Source organism: Equus asinus, chromosome 3 (assembly GCF_041296235.1).
Source record: "Equus asinus isolate D_3611 breed Donkey chromosome 3, EquAss-T2T_v2, whole genome shotgun sequence".
NCBI lineage: Eukaryota > Metazoa > Chordata > Mammalia > Perissodactyla > Equidae > Equus > Equus asinus.
Window position 1 is genome coordinate 47,736,425 of NC_091792.1, and position 23,862 is coordinate 47,760,286.

Below are 23,862 nucleotides of genomic sequence, written 5' to 3' on the forward strand. Positions count from 1 at the left end.
TGATTGCTACTTATATTACTTTTCTAAATGTCGCAAGGACAAACTAATCACCTAACCCATGAACACATTTGAATGCCCCTCCTTGACCTCTCTGTGCATCTGACCTTGCTGAGCTCTCTCCCATCTTTGGCTTCTTTCCTTCTCTTCGGTAGTGTCACCTTATACCCTGCTTCTTTGCTGATTCTTAGTCTCCTTGTCTTATTTTTTTTGATTTGCTTACCAATAAAATATTTCTGCATTTCTAGGATTTTACTTACTCTCATTAACATATTATTTGATCCATTGCCATAGTTATTTAGTTAGTGCCTAGACTTGGACCTCACATAGAAACGCTAAATAAGCAACTGATTAATAAGTCAATAATTAAAAAACTACAATATTTGGTAATATGTAATCATATGCAAAGCCACATGGGAGTTCACACTCCTATGCACCCAGATTTATCTCTTAGGTTGTGCTTCCTACTCACCTTTTATTATGTGTCATATTCTCTCAAACTTTACCTATTTTCTTTTGTTTTTAAAAATAACAATACCTATTTTACAAGGGACCCCATTCTTTCAATGTTGAGTTTGGAGTGTAACCATTTTCCCAAATTTGCTTTTCTGTTTATTCCCGGAAGCAAAGATATAATATGGTTTACTGCTGGGCAGTAAATGGGCAAGAGATGACAAAATCAGAAGCTAATTAGAACTTTCTTCACATGAATTTCCGTTCATCTGGTCAATCCTCTTCTCTTCTTAAATTATAGACACCAACACATAATCAGTAGACATAAATTTGTTGGGTATACTTATATTAATATAGAGATTTCTAAGATTCAGGTTTTAAAGATCAAAAATGCTTTCATATGTCATTTTTGACTTGGAAAAATAAATATGTTTGAAAAAGATTTATTGAAAAATGTATCTGATAAAATCCACGGTTAAAGAGGAATAATAAGAGAACCCTGTGCTTATAGAAATAACAATAAAAAAGAAAATATATTCATTTCTAGCATTATGAATTGAAGGAATTTAAAAGCATGGAACAAGGAATATATTGCTATGCAACAGATACTCTAGTAAAATGACTTGTCGTGCTACTCTTGTCAACAGAAATAATATCTGTATATTTTTTTACCCACTGGTATAATCAGCATATGTGCAACTACTTTTGCATTAATTAGATTATTTGGCATTATAAAGATTGTTTTTATTTTTCACTTGATGCATATTTGTGATTATCATAACTGTATGATAATTGATTCATTATATCTACACATTAGAACATTAAAACATGTAGAAAGTTTTATATATTAGAATGCCATAACTTTAAAACAATGTAAATGCGTAACATATTTAGTAATGTTTTGATTGTTTTCTCTCTTCACTTGCAAATTATGCTGCAAAACATTGGCTAAAGAATTTCTATATTATTGAAACTGTCTATAGTGAATATTTTAACGTATGATTTAAACATTTAAACAGTCACTTCAGAAATGTATTCTATGAAGAGATCCAATTATTCTGTTCAGCACATCTGCTATAATTCAGAGGACAATTATTTAAAAGATATATAATTTAATATTTTACTTATCACCAAAATAATGACATAATTAATCATTATGACAGGACCATTATTTAACACATTAAAAATATTAAAGAAATCTATTTCAAATATAATGTCTTAGGTACAATCATATTTTTTTCATATTTATGACATTCTGTTACCACCAAGACTCATTTTATTTTTTTCCCCAAGTAACATAAAATGTGTTATAAATTTTAGTATAAAATTTCTACATGGTCATTTAAGAGAAAAAAATGCAAGTAAAAAGCACCTTGAAGCGTAAGTTGTTTGGACAGCTTTGGTGTGATATCAATTCCGTTCTTTAGCCAGCCAAGCTCAGGGTTTGGTATGCCCTCTGCATGGCACCTAAGACTTGCAGTTACCCCAGGTTCTCGAGCCTGACTCTCTGGATACACTCGGATTACTGGAGGAACTAAAAAAAGAAATGGACAGGAAAGTGAATTAGTGATCCATATCCAACGTTTGATTTTCCAAAATAAACAAAAAATTACAATATTGGAAATTGCACATTATATATTTTAATGATGTTATCTATTTCTATAGAGCTTAATTTACAATTATAATTATCTACTAAAATGTACCAGTGTTCCTTGGATAAAGGCTAGCCTGAAACTGTGCCATGGAAAATACAAGCTAAGCCTCGTATATCTTGTTTCAGTAATTAAAGGAGTCCTCGCAGAATAATGGAAACATATCAAAAAAATCAGAAACCAGTTTAAAGGGACTCTCATTTACCAAATATAGAACAATTTAGCATTAAAATAATTAGCAATTATAACGGAGTATAAAGAACTAAATAATACTCTATGAATTCTGTTATATAAATAAATAAATGAATGCATGACTGGGAGAAAAGAGAAAGCTTTTGCTTACTATAGCATGTTAAGAAATTAGGATGACAATTCCATTTACAGAAGTACCCACAAAATAAAATATTTAGGAATAAATTTCACCAAGACTTTTACACTGAACCCTACAAAACATGTTGAAAGAATTTAAAGAAAACCTAAATAAATAGAAAGACATCAAATGTTCATGGATTGAAAGAATTAATTTGTAAGATAGTAAGAATTGGTAAGAATTATGGTAAAATGACAATACTCCAAAATTGATGTGTAGATACCCTGTAATCTCTATCAAAATTCCAACTGAATTTTTTGCTGAAATAGAAGAGCTAATCCTCAGATTCATGTGGAACTAGAAGGAGCCTCAAATAGCTAAAACAATCTTGAAAAAGAAGAACAAAAATGGAAGTCTCATATTTCTGATTTACTAACATACCACAAAACTGCAGTAATCAATAAAATGTCACACTGATACAAGGATAAAAATATAAATCTATGGAATAGAGTTGAAAGTTCAGAAATAAACCCATACATCTATGATCAACTGGTTTTCAACAAGGATGCCAAGAAATAGTCTTTTCAAGCATTGATACTACAACAACTGGATATCCTCATGTGAGACAGTGAACTTGGACCTCTACCTCACACCATATATAAAAATTAACTCATCATGAATCAAAGACCTAACTGTAGGAGCTAAAACAATAAAACTTAAAAGAAACCCTCGGAGCAAATCTTCTTGACCTGTATTTGACCATGGTTTCTTGGATATGACTCCAAAACACAAGCAAGAAAGAAAACTAGATAAAGTGGATGTCATCAAAATTTAAGTTTTTGATTCATCAAAAGACACAATCAAAAAAGTATAAAAACAACTGACAAGAGTAGGAAAGTGAATTGCAAATTATATCCGTTAAGAGACTAGCATCCAGAATATATAATGAACTGTTATAACTCAGCAACTAAAAGGCAAAGGAAACCATCTTCTGCACAGCAAAGGAAACCATCAACAAAACAAAAAGGCAACCTACAGAATGGAAGAAATGTTGGTAAACCTCACATCCAGTAAGGAGTTAATATCCAAAATCAAGATCCAAAGCAAGGAACACGTACAACTTAATAGAAAAAATTAATAACCACAATTAAAAAATGGGCAAAGGACTTAAATAGATATTTTGCCAAAGAAGACAAACAATAGTCAATAGGTACATGACATCACTGATACATCAGGGAAATGAAAATCAAAATCACAGTGAGATATCATTTCACAACTGTTAGAATGTTTATTATCAAAAACACAAGAGATAACAAATGCTGGCAAGTATGGGAGAATAGGGAATCCTTGCACATTGTTGGTGGGCATGTAAACTGGTATAGCCACAACAGAAAATAGTATGGAAGCTCCTCAAGAAATGAAAAGTTGAACTACTTCCACCTCAATAAATTCAGCCTTTGTACTTAAGTAAGCATTAACTGATACAGATTCCTTTTGAACTTTAGCCTGAATATTTTCATCAGTAAAAATTAGATTTGATTGACATCTCCTTTTTTGACTCTGTGACATATGTCAGTTTTTCTGGTGATAGAAAGCAATACCATCAGCAACAGTATTTTAAGAGAGAAAATAAAAATATATTCATAGACACCATAGAATGTTTGTCCTGAAACCCTCGTGGTAATGTTGACTTAAAGACGAGTCACAGAGAGATTTAATGGCTTCCTCAGGTCACACGGCCTGTTAGAGTCCAGAGCTGAGACTAAAATCCAGGGGGCTTTGAAACCTGAGCCAAAGCTTTTTATATTTCATGCTGCTCCTAATCAACCTGGCTGATCTAGGTCCCTAATAGTCAAGAGGAAAGACACTCTGATGGGTATTAAAAGCACGTTCCAAATTTGATGAGTCAGGTTTCTCATGGCCAAAAAAAAGAGTAGAACTACCTTATGATGCAGCAAATCTGCTCCTGGGTTTATAGCCGAAGGAAATGAAATCATTATCTCAGGGAAATATCTGTACTCTCATGTTCATAGCAGCATTATTCACAATAGTCAAGGAATGAAAACAACCTAAGTATTCATCAGTGAATGAATGGATCAAGAAAGGGTAGTGAATATGCACAATGGAAAAAAGAAGGAAATCCTGTCATTTGCAACAACATGAATGAACCTGAGAGTATTATGCTAAGTGAAATAAGCCAGACAGAAAAAAACAAATACTGTATGGAATCACTTATATGCAAACAAAAACCAGAAACCCAATTAAAAAACAGACAAAGGGTACAAACTGTCAGTTATAAAATGGATGAGGCCTGAGAATCTAATGTATAACATGGTGACTATAATTGATAACACTGTGGTGTATGATTGAAATTTGCTAAGAGAAAAGAACTTAAATGTTCTCAAGAAGAAAAAGGTTAAAAAATGGCAAACAATTTAATTAAAATGTAAGCTAAGGACATTTCTCCAAAGAAGGCATTCAATGGACAATAAGCACATGAAAAGATGTCAAAAGTTTTTGAATGGACTATAAATCAAAGAACTGTACACTTTAAAATGGTTCAACATTATGTGAATTTTACCTTTATGAAAAAAGAAAAGAAAAACAAAGAAAGGCTGAAGAAAGATTTTGGATTAAAAGGTACTAAATAAGAAAATTAACTAAATGTGGGCCGGCCCCATGGCAGAGTGGTTAAGTTCCCGTGCTTTGCTTCGGCAGCCCAGGGTTTCGCAGGTTTGGATCCTGGGCACGGACATGGCACTGCTCCAGGCCATGCCAAGGCGGCATCCCACATGCCACAACTAGAAGGACCCACAACTAAAACATACAACTATATCCTGGGGGGATTTGGGGAGAAAAAGCAGGGGGAAAAAAAAGAATATTAACTAAATGCAATGTAAAATTCAGTAGCGGATGCTGGACCAGAAAGAATTAGCTATAAAGGTATTATTGGGAAGACTGTCAAAATACGAATATGGACTGTGGACTAGATAAGGATATTCCATCAATGTTAAATTTCCTGATTTAATAATTGTATTTTGATTGGATAAAGTCACTTCTTTTTTTTTGAGGAAGATTAGCCTTGAGCTAACATCTGCTGCCAGTCCTCCTCATTTTTCTGAGGAAGACTGGCCCTGAGCTAACATCTGTACCCAACTTCCTCTACATTACATATGGGATGCCTCCCACAGCATGGCTTGCCAAGCGGTGCCGTGCCCACACCCGGGATCCGAACCTGCAAATCTCACGCCCCCAAAGTGGAACATGTGAACTTAACCACTGCACTACCTGGCCATCCCCCAAATCACTTTCTTTTAAGAAAACACACACTGAATTAATTAGTGGTAAAAAGAAAAATTATCTCAAATTTATTCTCAAATATAAATATGTACATATGTAATCGTTGACATTAAAAATGAGATGGCTTAAACACGTATTAGACATAACTGAAGAGATAAACTAAAAGTGAGATCTGGATCACTGGAGAACTTTCTGCTTCCAATATTACTAGATATGTGACTCTTATTAATTCTAATCAATCATCTTTCTAAATGGAACTTAAAATCCTGGTCATCTATACACATTATAGTGAAACTGTAGAATATCAAAGTAAAAGAGAAAAAGCATACGAAGCAACCCAAGGAAACAAAATGACACACAAAGTAACAAAAGTCAGACTCACAGATAAATTCTTACAGAAATGCTGGAAACTAAAAAGAAATTATAATCAACTTCATGCCAATACATGAATTTAAAATCAACATATTTCTAGAAACACCAACTTCTAGGAGATTCTATACAAAAGTAGTACAAAATCTAAAAAGTCAATAACATTGAAAGAAATTTAATACATTATTAAAAACCTTTATTGAAAGAAAACTGTAGAATTTTCCAAAACTAAATAAGAAATAACACCAATCTTACATAAATTCTTCTAGAGAATAGAAAAGAAGGGGTGCATTTCCTTGGTAGTGTTAAAATATCTGTACAAATCCATTGACGCTTCTGTCTTTAAAAGGGTACAAACAATCAGTTCTAAGATGGATAAGATGAGGAACTTTCCTCATCTTACATATGCCCTGGACTTAATGACCCTCCGTTAACGAATAGAATATGGCAAAGTGATGGTGCAAGATATCCAATATTAGGTCATAAAAAGTATTGCAGCATCGCCTTTGCTCTCTTTTGGATCACGTGCCCTTGGGGAAGTCAGCTGCCACAGCATAAAGATACTCAAAGAGCCTTATGGAGATTTTCACGATTCAAGCGAGAGAGAGGCTCCATGCCAACAACCAGCGAAGTACAAATAGGCATGTGCATGAGCCATCTTGGAAGTAAATTCTCCAGCTCCAATCAAGCTTTCAGATGAGTGCAGCTCTCGTCAACAACCTCAGAAAAGACCTCATACCAGGACCACCTAATCTAAGCTGTTTTCAAATTTTTTATTTCATTTCTCTATTTATCTCATATCTCTATTTTCCTATTTTTTCAGAAGATAATAAATGTTTGTTGTTTTAAGCTCCTAAATTGTAGGATAATTTATTATGCATATATATGTGTATGTATATATATGTGTATATATATATATATATAAAATAAGCTCCTTTATAGAAGAGGTTTTGCCTTATTCAGTTATTCCATCCCCACACATAGCTGAATGACTAGGGAACTATAGAGCATGGACAGGTGTTCCACAAGTGGTCCACAGGATGTGTGTTACAGGTTTATCACACGTATCTCTTATTCACACTCACACTTTAGCATTTGCTAACTACAACTTGGTAAATACGGAAAAACACTCTAGTTCTGAGTCGAAGAATTTTCTGCAGAAGCTATCTTAGCAAAAGATAATAAACAGAAAAGTTTTGTTCACCTGTACCATCTTGCTCTTTGCTTAATAATGCATGTAGTACTCTGAACTACCTAACTTTTGTTTTCACTCATCAGAATGCATGTCAAAGATGCAAGGTCAGTAACCAATGTGAGACTCTTTTTAGGCCCTCAAATCCAGCCCAGAATTAATTTCACCACTCTTCTTTCTAGGGGACTGGAGGAGCCATTGTATATACGAATTGACTATATGAGTGACTAACGAATAAATGTTGGCCTTCCACATTTATTGAAATTGCAAAAGCAACGCAAACCAAAGGAACGGTTGAAGCCACCAGGTCAGGCTACAGATATGTCTATCACTATACTGGCCCTTTAGTTCCCCTTTTGGCTATACTCTAGAGATCTTAAACCAGACTCATATCAATTATAACACAAAGAGAAAGTGGCTCAGGGGGAGGAGTCCTCAGAAAGGGCAAATAATCCTTTGAGCTCGCAGCTTGGACTTGACCTTGTGTATTGCCTTTAATAGTCTCAGGAACAGAAAAATAATAGACTTCCAAAGCTCTGAGCACCAGAATTCTGCAACACCCTTCCCCTCTCTCCTAAATACAATTCAAAACAAACACAACACACACAAACATCCACAACAATGATGGGGAGCAAAAGCAAGATCTGAGTTTTTTCTCTTGATAACTACTTAAATGGCTTATATTGAAATGTCAAATACATTTTCAAAAATAGTTCTCATAATACTTCTGCACTTGCTTTCCTGGTGACATAGAGTATATGTTTAGGCTCTTTTGCTATATCTAGAACAGAGTAGTTTTTGTACATTTTACTATATTGGAAGTTCAAATAAATCTTTGGAGAGATATATTAATATGCTTCCAGCTAAACTACATCATTGTAGGATCCAGAGTAGAGACTCTTTCAAATACTCAGACCTAATCTCTAATCTCTTAACAGCTTGATGATTAGGAGATGAGCTTTTTAAAAAGACTTATATTGAGAGCCAAAATGGACAACTATGATCAATAAATATTTAACAAAAGAAAGTGTATCTTGCCACAGAACTTAGAGCCAAAGGAAAGATCAATGTTTCTTGCAACACTCTTCAGAATAGCAAAAATTTGAGACAACAAAATATATTTCAAAATTAGCCCCAAAGGATGCACATCAATGAAGTCAATGCTAACAATAGATTCTACATCATTCATATTAGAAAATATAAATACCATATGAGGGGCCCGCCTGAAAGCATACCGGTTAAGTTTGCTTGCTCTGCTTTGGCTGCCCAGGGTTCGCCGGTTCAGATCCCGGGCAAAGACCCAGCACCGCTTATCAAACCAGGCTGTGGCAGGCATCTCACATATAAAATGGAGACAGATGGGCACAGATGTCAGGTCAGGGCCAATCTTCCTCGGCAAAAAGAGGAAGATTGGTAGTGGATGTTAGCTCAGGGACAATCTTCCTCAAAAAAAGAAAAAAACTTATATGGGTCACCTATACTCTCACTGTTACTCCCCAAAGGACAACTTTCAAATGAGATGTTCAATTTCCCCCTGCATTCTTAGCAGTTTCTACTTTATCATTTGTACACAAACTGACAGAACAACAATGAACAATAATTTTTGTTACATTGAACTTTTATACCCAAATAGATAATATATGTTTTGGAAATAAACAACACTCTCATTTACTATGCTTTGCATTTAGTATATTGGTATCAAGTGATGGTCTGCAAAATATCTCTAAACTCAGGTAGAATTGAAGGATAAGTGATTGGCATAACAACTATTTAACCTCAGTGACAAACTACACATTTAAGAGTAGGTTATGTTTCCTGGGATACATATTATGAAATATAAATGAGGATTGATGGCAGCTGAATTAAAAAGTCAATAATCCTCCAGAGAACATTTCAAGCCTTTTGTTACAGTCATTTTTAGTTAAGAAGTGCACTCTATGAACCTCTCTTCCCTTTCTAATGGCAGTGCATGAAAAAAGAAAATGATGAAGACCACAAAAGGGTTTTCACATTGGATGTAGAGTCCAGTTTGTGTTCACTATCATGAAAATCTTTAAATAAGTCTCCTAACATTTTAAGCAAAAGATGATATTTACAAGTAAGTCTATACACTGAAAATTCCCCAGTGCTATTCAATGCCTCACTAAAATAACTCAGGAAGCCATTTAAACTAGTTGGCTTTGATACAATATTTTGAAATAAAGCCAAGTAATATCAACATTAAATAATATAATATTGTATGTATATATACATACAAATGTTAAACAGTTAAGATTACATATTATTCAATTATATTCTATGAAACATAACCAAATCAGTTTCTCTCCCTTAAAATGGAAGGGATACAAGAGGATGTAAAGATATGAATTTTACTCATGAATAAAATTGAAGTATAAAATCTGATCTGTTTATTTTGAGTTTTAAGATAACAATTTACAAATATTTATTGAGCAACTTCTGAGTGCAGTCCATTGTGCTAGGCGACTCTCTCCCCATCACTCACATGCTCTCTTTTATATATTAAGATGTTGACTGACTTTTATATATTATTGTGTTCAAGTTTTGAAATTAGCCAAATGGAACACAAGAAAAAAATGCGTTCTTAGCCTAAATTGTCTTATTTAGTACTGATCATAAAGGTAAATGTCCCAAAGAATTATCTACTGGAATTTGACTACTTGGAACCTAAATATAAATTCTGAGTTAGGCTTTTAGCAGAAGTATATAAGATATATTAGGGATCCCTGAAAAATTGTACTCTAAAATGTAAAGCTCAAATGAATTATCAATGCATTGATAGTATTTTAGAGAAGTATTAGTAATTCATCTCAAATAGATGTAACTTCTCAAGGAAATTGAACTTCTTCTTTCTAACGCCCAATTAAAGTAAAGGATATCACCATGTGACTAAATTAAACTAAAGTAATAAAATTGCATTTAATTTATCTAAGAGTTCTTAGGTCATAAAACGCAAATAATTATATTTGGAAGACTAGTTGGTCTAAGAATATATATAAAAAGCTAATTCTTTTCTTTTTTTTTAAGATTGGCACCTGAGCTAACATCTGTTGACGATGTTTTTTTTTCTTCTTCTCCCTAAGCCCCCCAGTACACAGTTGTATATTTTAGTTGTAGGTTGTTCTGGTTGTGCTATGTACAACATAGCCTCAACATGACCTGCTGACCCAGTGCCATGTCCACACCCAGGATCCGAACCAGTGAAACCCTGGGCCACCAAACCAGAGCATGCGAACTTAACCATTTGGCCGTGGGGTCAGCCCCCACGCTAATACTTTTTAACTACTTATAGAAGCTAGAAATGGAAAGGGGTTCTGCTACTAAAGTATATTAAATTTAGATATCCAAAAGGTAGATAAGCTAAAGAAAATAAAGTATAATTATATTTTCTTAGACTTTCTTTCTGGAAACTTTGAAGTCTACATGGAATCAATTGTAAATATTTATCAGCTCAAAACCATAAAATATTTAATAATAATAATAGATAGATATAAAACTGGGTAAAAGTCAATGAATATACCTCTCAAAGGTCCATAATAACTTCATTGTATTAGAATAAATCAGTGCTTTTCTCAACATTAGGAAGGCTCTAATAGAATCTATTTAATCTAATAATCCTTCAATCTAATATTAGAAAGGATCTAATGGAAGAAAATAGATCTCTATAATAGTGAGCCCTCCTTCTTTTTCATCCTGCAACTTTCATCCTGTGAGCTTTCTTTAGAAGTCGCTGCACTATTGCCACAAAGTATGAAAACAACATAACCTGGGTACTTTGGGGGCCTGATTTTAGTCAGGTGGCAGAGAGCACTGACCCAACACAGTGACTTCACTCTACCTGGAAACAAAAATAAATTTAAGGTGAATCGTCAGGTCAGTGGTATGTAAACAACTAAACACTAGGTATTTTTTCCTTTTCTTGATGCCATCGTCTTCTATTCTTTTGAAGGATTCTATCCCTGCTCCTCCACAAATTATTCACACAGCTGCAACTGTTAGAGAAGGTTCTAAGAAAGCTTGAGGGGAAGAATATAAATGTCTCTGAAGTAGTGCTGACTCACAGCAGCATCTGGATTGTTCTGTTTGTATTACGACTTCCTTTGTCATTAAAGCAACTTTGCTATGAAAAATTACAGACTAGGTTTAATAAATATTTTAAATGCTACTGAGCTTGTCCAATGCCTTTTGTCTCTGACATTATTAAAGCCATCAATTTCTCTTTAACTTTGTCCCAAAGCAGTCTTTTTATATTCATGACTTTCACACTGCCTCTTGTCAATATTACAAAACTCTCTGATCCCATTATTGCAGCTTCATAAAAGTGTAGAGGATGCGACAAATGATGGAGGCAAAATATAAATTAACAGCAACATACTTATGGTCATAAACTTTTGTGATTTTTTATTAGATCTTCCTATTTATCCTACAGTATTGCAACAAATCACAACTTTCTAAACTATTTTGAAAAGGACAGTAGTTCATCCTAGTTTAACTTAGATTTATTCTACTAACCCCTTTTAATTCCTGATTTCTCAGTCTCAAAAGCCACCATTTTCAGAAATCCTCTCTGAAACAGGAAACATAACAATAACATTCAAGGTAATAATACGTAGGGTGATGTTTTTCTAAATGTATGAAAAATAAAATCAAGAATTAATGAAAAACAGTATAAATTTAATGCTTGGCGCATGGTGGATGTTGGGTTTTTTCTTAGAACTTTATTTACTTTGATTTAATGTATACTTAAATTAAATAATTCGTCAGAAGATCTCAAATTATTTGAGGCAGGAATCGTGCCATGAATATATTATAGTAACCCTACCCAACCTGAAAATTTGAATCTATCGCTAACACTTACTGCTATGCTCTGAGAGATAAAATATCCAATTTCTCTGAGTCTCAATTTCCCCATTTATAAAATTTGAAACCCTGCCTGGGATTAAATGGATTAAAGGAAACAATGTATAGCAAGTTCTCAGCCCACTGCTAGACACAAGTCAGCAAGTCAGCCGGAAAACCCGAGGTGTCTTACACCCACAACTTGCTTTTTGGAAATGTTTTTTGCCCATTACACGTAAGACGGGGCTTAACAAGAAAAATGGCAAATATATTTAATTTCACTAGTCAGTAGCAATTGATTAGTAGAAATGGACTTCTTGGAGATATGAACTGGAAGCAGCCTAAGCCCATGTGTGGATTCAATAGGAAAGAAAACTATAATCGATCAGCAATATCTGCCAGGACTAGAGAAAGGAAAGTGGAAGCAAGATACACATTTTGAAAACTTGCTTAATGTTCAAGGTGTAAATACAAACTATCTAAATACAACATATGAATAGATTTCTTCAAAGCTACCTCTAAAGAAATTCTAAACAGGTCAAGTGTATCTTCTAAACTCTTCTTCATTCACATTTGCACTCCATTGGTTATAACTAGTAAGTGCGTGTGTACTCTAAAAAGGTGATTTTTGTGACTTGGAAGTAAGAAAAACAATTGCATTAGTTAGAACTTAAAAAGATAAGGAAAACATATGCCACTCAATATAATATTAATATGCGTGGCAACAAAATATATGATTTTGAAAGATTTTGTTCATAACTTTTCCTACAGCTGTTACTCTAGCTAGCCTTCTCTGCTTCCATCCTTTAGGTAGGAAGTGGAAGAACTTTAAGAACATGTAAGACTACAAAACATAAAACACCTCACATTAGACAGGATTACTCAAGAAGCGGATCTTAGATCACAACCTGGAATTGACCAGCTATGTAATTTTGGGAGACTTATTCCACCTCTGTCAGTATCTGCTTCTTCATTTGCAAAGTGAACATTATGATGAAATAATATGTGACAACACTTTAAAATATAAAATGCCTCGCAAATAGAAAGAAATAGATTCATGATAATGTTGTTGGTACAGATGTTGGTGAAAATCTTTTCAATAGAGCAGATGATGAAAATTACAAATTAAAATAATTTTGTTCAGGGATTTTTTGATTGCAAACTAATATATGTAAAAAGAAAAAAAAAAAACCCTACCAGTTTAGACAATTAAGTTCATCTATAGCTATCCACACTTAGCTAGTCTATAATTCTGTATAAGAGATATATATATATATATATTTTATCATGTGTTGAAATCCAGTTTTATCAATGTGAAGTAATTTCTTAAGAACCTACCTATCTTAGAACAAATTTTACATTTGCTAACAAACTGAGAAATATAAATATAATATCCTAATTTCAGAATGCGCCTCTTAATAGGAATTGTAAATGCAATCTACCTGTAGTTGGAGAGAGTCATGTGACACCAAGCGTTAGTATTAATTTACTAAATATGTGAGGATACTTAATTTGAAAAAGCAGTTGAATAAAGTAGCAGTAAACTTTGTTTTGAGCAAACATTATTTTACCTATACTTTACTCAAGAATAACTGTCAAAAACAATCCTTAAGTTTTGTTGTTAGTCCCAGTGACCCTGTGCACAGCAGCGTGGAACGCTGCATGGTCTTATGCCATCTTCTCATTTTCTGATGCTGCATCAGACAATGCTCTGCTGCTCCTCATAGGGTTTTCATGGCCAAATTCTTGGAAGTGGCTGGTCAGGTCCTTCTTCCTAGTCTGTCTTGTTCTGGAAGCTCTGCTGAAACTTGTCCACCATACGAGACCATGCTGGCATTTGAAATGGCCCTGGCATAGCTTTCAGCATCACAGCTACAACAGCCACTACAGTATGATAACCGACAGACTAGTGTGGCTGTTCCTTGATTAGAAAACAAACCCAGGCTGTGGCAGTGAAAGCACCGAATCTTAACCACTAGACCACTAGGGCTGGCTAATCCTTGTTACAAAAGTACAAATGAAACTGTAGCCTTAAAAAATTATGTAAGAATCATACTAAGAGTAATACTTACTAAACAAAGAGAAAATATATGACAACTTCTTTTTTTTTCCTGAGGAAGATTAGCCTTGAGCTAACATCCACTGCTAATCCTCCTCTTTTTTCTGAGGAAGATTGGCCCTGAGCTGACATCTGTGCCCATCTTCCTCTATTTTATATGTGGGACACCTGCCACAGTATGGCTTGATAAGCGGTGCTTTGGTCCCCACCCGGGATCTGAACTGGTGAACCCTGGGCTGCCAAAGTGGAGTGTGAGAACTTAACCGCTATGCCACCACGTCGGCCCCATGACTACTTCTCATTAAAACAATTTATTATTTAAATTTTCATCATTAAGTTGACTAGCATTTTTAGGTTTTTATTTCAGTAAAAATATTGCATGGCACACATATAAACTTGCTGACTCTACTCTGAGGAGAATTAAATGCTACTTTAGAATTAGCGCATTTGATAATTTTAAGAATATCCCTTAACTTAATGGACAGTTTCACAGGTTTTTTCCCCCACTAGTCAAGATCTACTTTTTTTATCTTATAGAAGCATGATCAAAATCTATTCCTTCTTTAACCAAATCCTTGGACCACATGAAACCACACCAATCAGAGCCTGAGATCCATGTTCAACACATACAGCCACATGTACTTGGAAACTTCCTAAGCTTTCTGAGTCATGGTTTCTTCAATCATAAAATTAGCACATTAATAATAATTACCTCAAAGAATTTTTGAAATAAAAAAAGATCATATATGTAGAAAATCATTAACAAATGCATAAAAATATAAATTACTGATTCACATTGGATATATTTTATTTACTTTTAATTTCTTCTATATTATTGATTTCTTAATGTAGTCATATTTATTATTAAAAACACAATATAGAGAAGCATATAGAATATTAATTTTCTCCCTCAGCAGATTTTTACTTTTTTTTTTTTTTTGGTGAGGAAGATTGGCCCTGAGCTAACATCTGTTACCAACCTTCCTCTTTTTGCTTGAGGAATATTGTCGCTGAGCTAACATCTGTGCCAATCTTCCTCCATTTGATGTGAGATGCCACCACAACATGGCCCAATGAGTGGTACCAGGCCCGTGCCTGGGATCTGAACCACAACCCCCTGCCAGAAGCAGAGCATGGGAACCCAACCAGAAGGCCAGCCCCTTCACCAGATTTTTGAAATGATGAGTTTTAACCTTTCAATGTACTTTAAGTTTTATCTCTGTCCTTATACAACATATATGCACACGTTTGTTTCTTAAGTATGGACTTAGTCTTTGTATATTACTTTGGATTTTTTCTTCATTTTAGATATCTTAGATATATTTTAGGGTAATATATATAAATTAGCTCACTATTTTTAATAGATTAATAATATTTCACAGTATGAGGGTATGATAATTTATTCAATTTCAATATCGATGATTCAGGAGACAGTTTTATTATTATATATTATATATCATATAATATATTATATAATTGGGCACAAAAATCATCCTTGTGTTTACATACTGTAGCTTTCATTTTTTAGATTAGCTGAATGAAAGAAGACTTGCTGCATTAAAAATGTATGCATTTAAAATTGGATACTAAATTACTACACTAACATTTTGTAGGAATCCCTTCTCCCTAAACTAACAAATTTATGAAAGGGTCAATATACACAAATTCATCTGTAATAGATGTTACTAATCCTCCTAATTTGGCAAATGCTTCTTCATTTTAAATAAATTAAATTTCATTGATTGCTACCTGGGTGAGTATGTTTCCCTATTCTCATTAGCCTTTCGATTCCTTCCATGAATGGTCTATTTATAACCTTTACCTATTCTTTCCTTGTTGATATGTAGGAATACTTATTCAACTAGAGAAATGTATAATGATCCTTTATTCTTTATTTGTACAGTAAGTGTTTTATCTTCTGTATTTATTTTGAATAATTACAATTATTTTAACATATGATATCTCCCAATCTAGGAACATGATTATTTACATTAGTTTTCAAGTCTTTCAATAAAATTTTATAGTTTTCTTAAGTTAGAATCTGAATTTTCCTGCTAACTTTTTTTCTTGAACATTTTCTTTTTTTGCTGTTAAGGGAAAATGTGTCTTTTGCATATATTCATAAATAGTTATATATCTATGAGCCCTAATTTTCTTTTAGTTAAAATACTTTTACATCTTTATCCCTTGGGTTTCAGAGGTAAGCCATAATATCATCTGTGAATATATATAAAAAATTGTCTGTTTTGTAATATTTATATTTTGAAATTCCAAAACAATTTGAATAACAGTGGAGATAAATGATATGTGATAGCCTCTCTTGTTTTGATGTTAAGAAAATTTCTGCTATATTAGTTAGTATTTTAAAAATAAGCATTGTAGGGTGTAGCCTGACTCCTTTGATATCTAATGTAGAATTTCTGACAATGGTATTTTAATTTTACGGAATACTTTTCAGCATTGACTCTCACAAGATTCTTTTTAAAAATGTTAATCTCATTGTGGTCAAATATATTATTTAAAAGAAAGATAAAAGGAGAGGACTAACGCTACAGCCATCCAGCCACCCATCTATCTATCTATAATCTAAATACAACATATATATCTCAAACATACTCATTGAGCTATTAAAATCTTCTTTATTTTTGCTTATATTTTATTCAGTTTATCTGTCAAATTCCTTTTTTAATCATTCATTAAAATCCTCACTATTGCTATAATTTTATCAAGAAATCCTTTGATTTTTATTTTTTGCTTGATGTAATTTTATTCTATATATGTGGCACACAAAAGGTTTTAACTCATATGTTCATCATACATTCTTTACTATGGTAAAATATTTTTCTTTATTCTAGTCAATGGGTTTAGCACAAATAAAACTTCAGCAAATATACATACACTACCATTGATTTTATTTATTTTCTACATATGTATTGACCAATCACTTTATTACTAATATATTTTCATCTTTTGTTTTTAGGTATTTCTTGCAAATGTCACGTAGCTGAATTTTTTTACTTAACCATTTGATTTGATGCAGAAATTCAACCCATACATATTAATTGTGATAAATATGGTAATTGTTTGAATTTTTTCATATTAGTTTATACTTATAATGTATTTTACATTGGTGCTGTTTCCTCTTTTGTTCTGACCTTTCCTTACTTCTATTGCACTGATAAATTTCCTTTGCATTCCTTCCTCTTAAATTCTGCTATTGTGAAATTCCCATGTTTTAACTGTCATATGAAAACCTTATTTTTCAAGTTATCACCAAGAATTAAATAACAGCTACTTACAACTCAAAAAAATAACCATCTGTCTCTGAAATAGAGTCTTAGAATTTCTTTACATCCTTACTACTTTTTGCTCCCCACATCCACTTCTAAACCTGGAAAAAATGAAACAGGACCAGTGAAAACTCTGAATCCATCATATGATGGAGCAGGAAATCCTTTTATTTTCCTGGTCTACTTAGGGATTTAGACATATGCATGTTGTCCAAAGCAGAGGCAAATATGCAACTATAGGAGAGGTGGTCCCATTTGTAATTACACAGACTTGTGTCATCCCTCCCATCACCTGCTACTTGTAAGGTCATACTCATAGCTGGAGGCTGTTATTTCTCCTTTATTAGTGTTAATAAATTATCCTTCTGTCATGAATTATTATTGACTTACATCTCACACCTTATACAAACATTAACTAAAAATGGATTGTAACCTTAACTGTAGAATGTAAAACTATGAAAGTTTTAGGAAAGTAAATAGGAAAAATTCTTCAGTATCTAGGACTCAGCAAAGAATTCTTAGACTTGACACCAAAAGCACCATTCACAAAAGGAAAAATTGATAAATAGACTTCACCAAAATTAAAACTTTTGCTCTAGAACAGACCTTGTGAAATGGATTAAGCAACAAGCTAAGAGTGGGAGAAAATATTTATATACTAGACATCCAACAAAAGACTGGTATCTGGAATATTTAAAGAACTATCAAAACTCAACAGTAAAAAATGAGTAGAGGCAGTTCTGGTGGCCTAGTGCTTAATGTTTGGCAACCCAGATTCAGTTCCCAGGCATGAAACCAGACCATTTGTCCATTAGTAGCCATGCTGTGGTGATAGCTCGCATAGCACAACTAGAAGGACTTATACCTAGAATATACAACTACAGATTGGGACTTTGGGGAGAAAAAAAAAGGAGAGAGAGAAAGATTGGCAACAGATGTTAACTCAGAGTGAATCTTTCCCAGGAAAATAAAAGGCAATCTAATTAGAAAATGGTCAAAAGACAAGAGAGGATATTTTACTGAAAACAATACACAGATGGCAAATAATCACATGAAAAGATGTTTGGCTTCATTAGCCATTTGGTAAATGCAAATTAATATGACAATAACATATCACTGCATACCTATCAAAATGGCTAAAATAAAAATAGTGATAATGCCAAATTCTGGCTAGGATGAAAGGAAACTGAATGACTCATACATTGCTAGTGATAATGTACAGTGGTACAGGCTCTCTTGTCAGTTTCCAAAAAAAACTAAACATGCAACTACAACACCACTTAGCAACTAAACACCTGAGTATTTATCCCAGAGAAATGAAAATTTGTGTTCACATAAAAACCTCCACGTTGGGGCTGGCCCCATGGCCAAGTGGTCAGGTTCACATGCTCCGCTTAGGTGGCCCAGGGTTGGGATCCTGGGCGCTGACATGGCACCACTCATCAGGCCATGTTTAGGTGGCATCCTACATACTACAACTAGAGGGACCCACAACTAAAATATACAACTATGTACCAGGGGGATTTGGGGAGAAAAAAAAAAGAAGATTGGCAACAGTTGTTAGCTCAGGTGCCAATCTTAAAAAAAAAAAACCTCCACGTGAATATTTTTTGCAGCTTTATTTGTAATAGACAACAACCAGAATCAGCCTAGATGTTCTCAACAGACAAATGGTTAAACAAACTTTGGTATATCCATGTAATGGAATATTATTCAGCAATAAGAAGAAATAAACTATTGATACACATGACATAGATGAATCTCCAGATAATTGTGCTAAGTGGAGGAAAAAAGCCAATCCCAAGAAGATATATACTGTATTATTCCATTTATATAACAGTCTTGAAATAACAAATTACAGAAATAGAAAAGAGCTTAGCAGTTGCTGAGGGTTAATGAGGGGGTGGGGACAGGAGAAAAGTGGGTGTGGCTACAAAAGGGCAACATTAGGGATCCTTCTGTCATTAGAACTGTGCTGTATCTTGACTGTATCAATTTTAATATCCTGGTTCTTATGTTGTACTATGGCTTTGCAAGATGTTAATAATGGGACAAAATGGAGAAGGGGATAAAAGGATCATTTTTTGTTATTTCTTAAAACTGCATAGAAATCTACAATTATCTCAATATAAGAAGTTTAACAAAAATATTATTGATTCATATTCAATAAAACAGGATTTATTTCTCTAGTGGAGAAGAGTCCACCCTGAGTAGCTCAAAGGGAATTAATCGTCCCATTGGAAGCATCAAAATGCTATTCTAACTTTCTCAGGCAATCCTTTGTTCCTGGTCCCCTGTACTCTGCATCCTCACTGGTTTCCTAATACTTCCCTTGACATTTCTCTCTGTTGATATGTGCCCTGATAGGCAGGAGGATTTGTTTTTTTCTACACTTCTAGTAGTGGCTGCTGTTATCAACAACTAGTGGAGGTTATCTCTCAAGCTAATGCCATTTTCTACTCAAAAATGGCATGCTTCCCATAAGTTTATTTGCAAATAATGTTACCACCATACATCTAACCAAATTTGAAAACTGGGAGTCATTTGTGACTTGTCCCTCTAACTTATTAGCAACCCTCCCAGCCATTCTACAATATAATTGTTTACCACAACATATTTATTCCTCAATTTCTCTCAAATTTAACCCCTTTTTCTCCTTTGCATCACTATCCTCTAGTTATCTAGTTCCCATCTCTCTGGAAGCAACTAACATATGTTACCAGTTTCTCATGCATTCTGACAGATATATAATTATACATTATCTATCATTCTACATATGTATAGCCATCTACATATATAGAGATATATATAACTATATACATTATATTGTTATATGTAGATTTTATCTATCTATATCTGACTACTACCTATCTATCTATCTATCTATCTATCTATCTATCTATCTATCTATCTATCTGGATTTGCTACAGGAATTTTACCTTACACAATTCAATGGTATAAGCTGAGTAAACAGCCTCTGTTAGGCTGTTGTCTTCCTTTCTGATTCTGGGGCTTGAAGTCCACAGGACAGACAGTCAAGATAGAAGATACATGTAAAACGTGAGAATAAGCAAATCCATAGAAACAGAAAGTAGATTAGCAATTGCCAGGGGCTGGAGGGTTGAATACCAAGTGACTGCTGTTTAGTACAGGGTTACTTCCTGAGTGGTGAAAATGTTCTGGAACTAGGTAGTGTTAATGATTGCATGACTCTGGGAACATTTCAAAAAAACCCTAAATCGTACACTTTAAAAGGGTGAATTTTATGATATGAGAATTATAACAAAAAATACAAAGCAAAAAACAGAAAGCGAGAACAGTGGACGTAATATGTTATGATTTGTGTGAAGAAAAAGTAAAAAAGTAACAATAATAGAGCCTTTATAATGTCTCAACTTAGCTAGGCTGAACTACATATCCAAGAATTTCTGCTCTTATGTGTTTCTAGTTAGGGTGGACCATAAGAGTTATCTTAATTTAAATTTTGTCCAAGGTTTGGTAGGCAGAAGTAAAGCGAAAGCCACTTTTGAATGTTGGGGGAGGGTCACTACAGGATCTTGCAGCTCACACGTTTGGCAGCCTATCTGGGGCTCCTGTTGCTCGTATGGGGCAGCAGCTGGGCCTGCAACTACCCCACCTTCCCTCCAGCTTTGCCAATCCCTGGGCATGGTGTCCATTTGGTTTTGTATGAAGAGGAGCCAGAATCTCGGGACATTCCTCTTGTCAAAGTTGGAGGCAGTGAGAACTGACATCACTACCAGGCCAGAGTCATGGACACACTCACAGGTTTGTATTTTTCCTTGCTCTTCCCCACTTTACATCCATTTTCCTTTCTCCAATTTTCTCAATTCTGTTCCATTGATCTATATACGTATCCTATGCCAGTATCACACCATCTTGATTCTTGCAGCTTTGTGGTTCCATTCTTATTTTGCTCACCATGGATTTCTCTATTTATTATGATATCTGAGCATGGGTAGAAAAGCTTTTGAGGAAAGGGCAGCTAGTATTCAACATATAGGAGGCTGGACTGGCATCAAGAATGACAGAAAGCTCTTTAAAGAATATAACTATCATTTGTTCACTTTTGGGTCATCAGCATCCCACATAGTGTATAATAGATTTCAACCTACTGTTATAGAATAGATAAATTATATAAGAGTGAGTAAATAAATGAATGAGAGCTTAATATCAGCTTCATGCTCTAATAGTACACCACCACAACATGCCAAAGTTGGCCCTGATTTCACCTCAGTCTCCATTTTAATTCCTCCCTATTAAGACTACGCTTGTTTTTATTGTTTCTGCTCTTGTCAATTACATTGCTCCTTCCATTGCACCTGTTAAATGCTCCGGCAAACATCACCTGCAACATATAATCTGATCAAGCCCTAGAGGTCAATGGATATTACCACTGCCTTCTGCTCCTTCTCTGTAGTCTTGTCCCTTATTAATGTAGATTTTTAAAAATCAAACTTTCCTAAACTATAAAATCTCACCCTGACAATTTGGCCAGACAGCACATAGATTGTTCTAGCCAAGTGTACTGTAGTAAATCTGGAAAAATTAAAAGTATAATTTAGAATTATTGAGAATAGCCAATCTAATAATTTTGAAAATTATAACCCCTTATTATATATAATCAAACCAAAATTAGAAAGAAAAAGGAACGTTAAAATAGTTACCGGAGGGTGCTAAAAGGTAAATGTGCAAATTTTTACATGTTAAAGTATTTTCTGCATATTAAAATAGAATGAATAAAAAAGAGAGAGAGTGATTCTTTGTTCAACATATAGGTATTTACTACTTAAATTTTTTAGCAGAAAATAAGTATTTAATAATAAAGTTAATTTCCTTTGGTGATTAAATTTATTATTATTCAAATAAGTGACAGTCAGCATAACTAAACTTAAACCAATAACCAATACTTATCAGAAATATCACATTATTAATCACATATATGTGTGCATATATGTATATACACACATACATATGCATACATATACACATATGCACGCACACATATTTTTCAACACAGTTCCAGTATTTAACGTGACAGAATAATAATTTAAAATAATCATAAAAATAAGAAATCATTAATTTGGGAAATATATCCTATTAATGTAAAAGTCTCAGTTTTCCATGAGAAGAAACTGTAGTTTTCAGTTTTATCAATAGATGGCACTACTATTTACCATATTTTTTTGCTGCACTGTAACTTCAAATATTTACTAAAATATATCAATTGATTAAATAATATATTTTCTTCCTGCTTGAAAAGTAACTTTCAATTAACAATTTATTTCCTCAACATAATGATGTGTTATTCTAAAATATTCACTTGCAAAAGTGATACTTAAAGTTTTAATACATGACAATTACTGTAAAATGCATTGTCATCATCCACAAATTTCCCAGATTCTTTCTAAGAAATCTTTTCCTCTTATTATTTTTTAAGACAGTCAGACTTAGACTAGTATTTGTGGGGAAGATGCCTGTTGCAGTTGTTGGGAGTGGTACTATCACTGGGTATTTGCTTGCTTATTGCTTGCTTTTATTTTAAAATAATCAGTGGTCTTAAATCAAAAAGTGAGTTGGAGGAAACTCAAAATTTAATTGCATAAATTATCCTTTAATAGTGATAGAGCACTACTGATAGTCACAAATGATGTATTTCCTGTTGTTAATCCATGATGCAACTATATGACAGACAAAATTATCTACATTTTGTCATGAAGCATAGTCCAAAGTCATTATTATAGATGACAGTGTATAGAAAACCTTCTACTTACCCTCTGGCAAAGCTTGTTTCAACTAATTTTTGTTTACCTAGAAATGTGGAGCTGGAAGCAAAGAGGAGCTTCTCAGGCCACATTATTAACAATAAAATAACCAGAGCCTTCCAATCCATACTGATTTCTCGTTTTCTTTTGGTATATCTTGTCTATCATCATCATCATATTCATTATAATTATCAATTACATCTTTTGGCACTTGATCAATATGGAGTCTTTATTGGAATTAAACTTTCAGAAGTACGTTTGCCTAATAATCTCAACTAAATTGAAACCCCCTTGCACTTAATCCAATCTCAATGAATATATTGAAATAAGTATATAGGTAGGTTTTGGAGGAGAAAATGCCATCTGCATGATCACGCCTTTCTACTTGACTCTTATTTATAATTATTTATCTACATGAGTAGCAATCCTGCATTTAAGAGAAAATTTGAGCAAGTCAGGATGTCTTCTTGACCCATTTGGAAAGAGTTCTTCTTTAGCACTTTACACACAACTTTTGGTATTTGTCTGACACTTCAAATTTCAAAAGGGCTATATGTGTAAGACCATGTCCTTGCTTGTGCCACCAGAACATTTAATCAA

The 23,862-nt window shown here is 33.6% G+C and overlaps 1 protein-coding gene across 4 annotated transcripts in view; it reads right to left on the reverse strand.

The window, feature by feature from the left end:
- FSTL5 (follistatin like 5) overlaps positions 1-23,862 on the reverse strand; it is a 715,161-nt gene that overhangs the window by 142,250 nt on the left and 549,049 nt on the right. For all 4 annotated transcript variants that reach the window (XM_044767022.2, XM_070505002.1, XM_044767023.2 and 1 more), the window contains exon 9: positions 1,823-1,984. In XM_044767022.2, the coding sequence (XP_044622957.2) occupies positions 1,823-1,984 (162 nt within the window). The remainder of the gene's footprint in view (positions 1-1,822; positions 1,985-23,862) is intronic.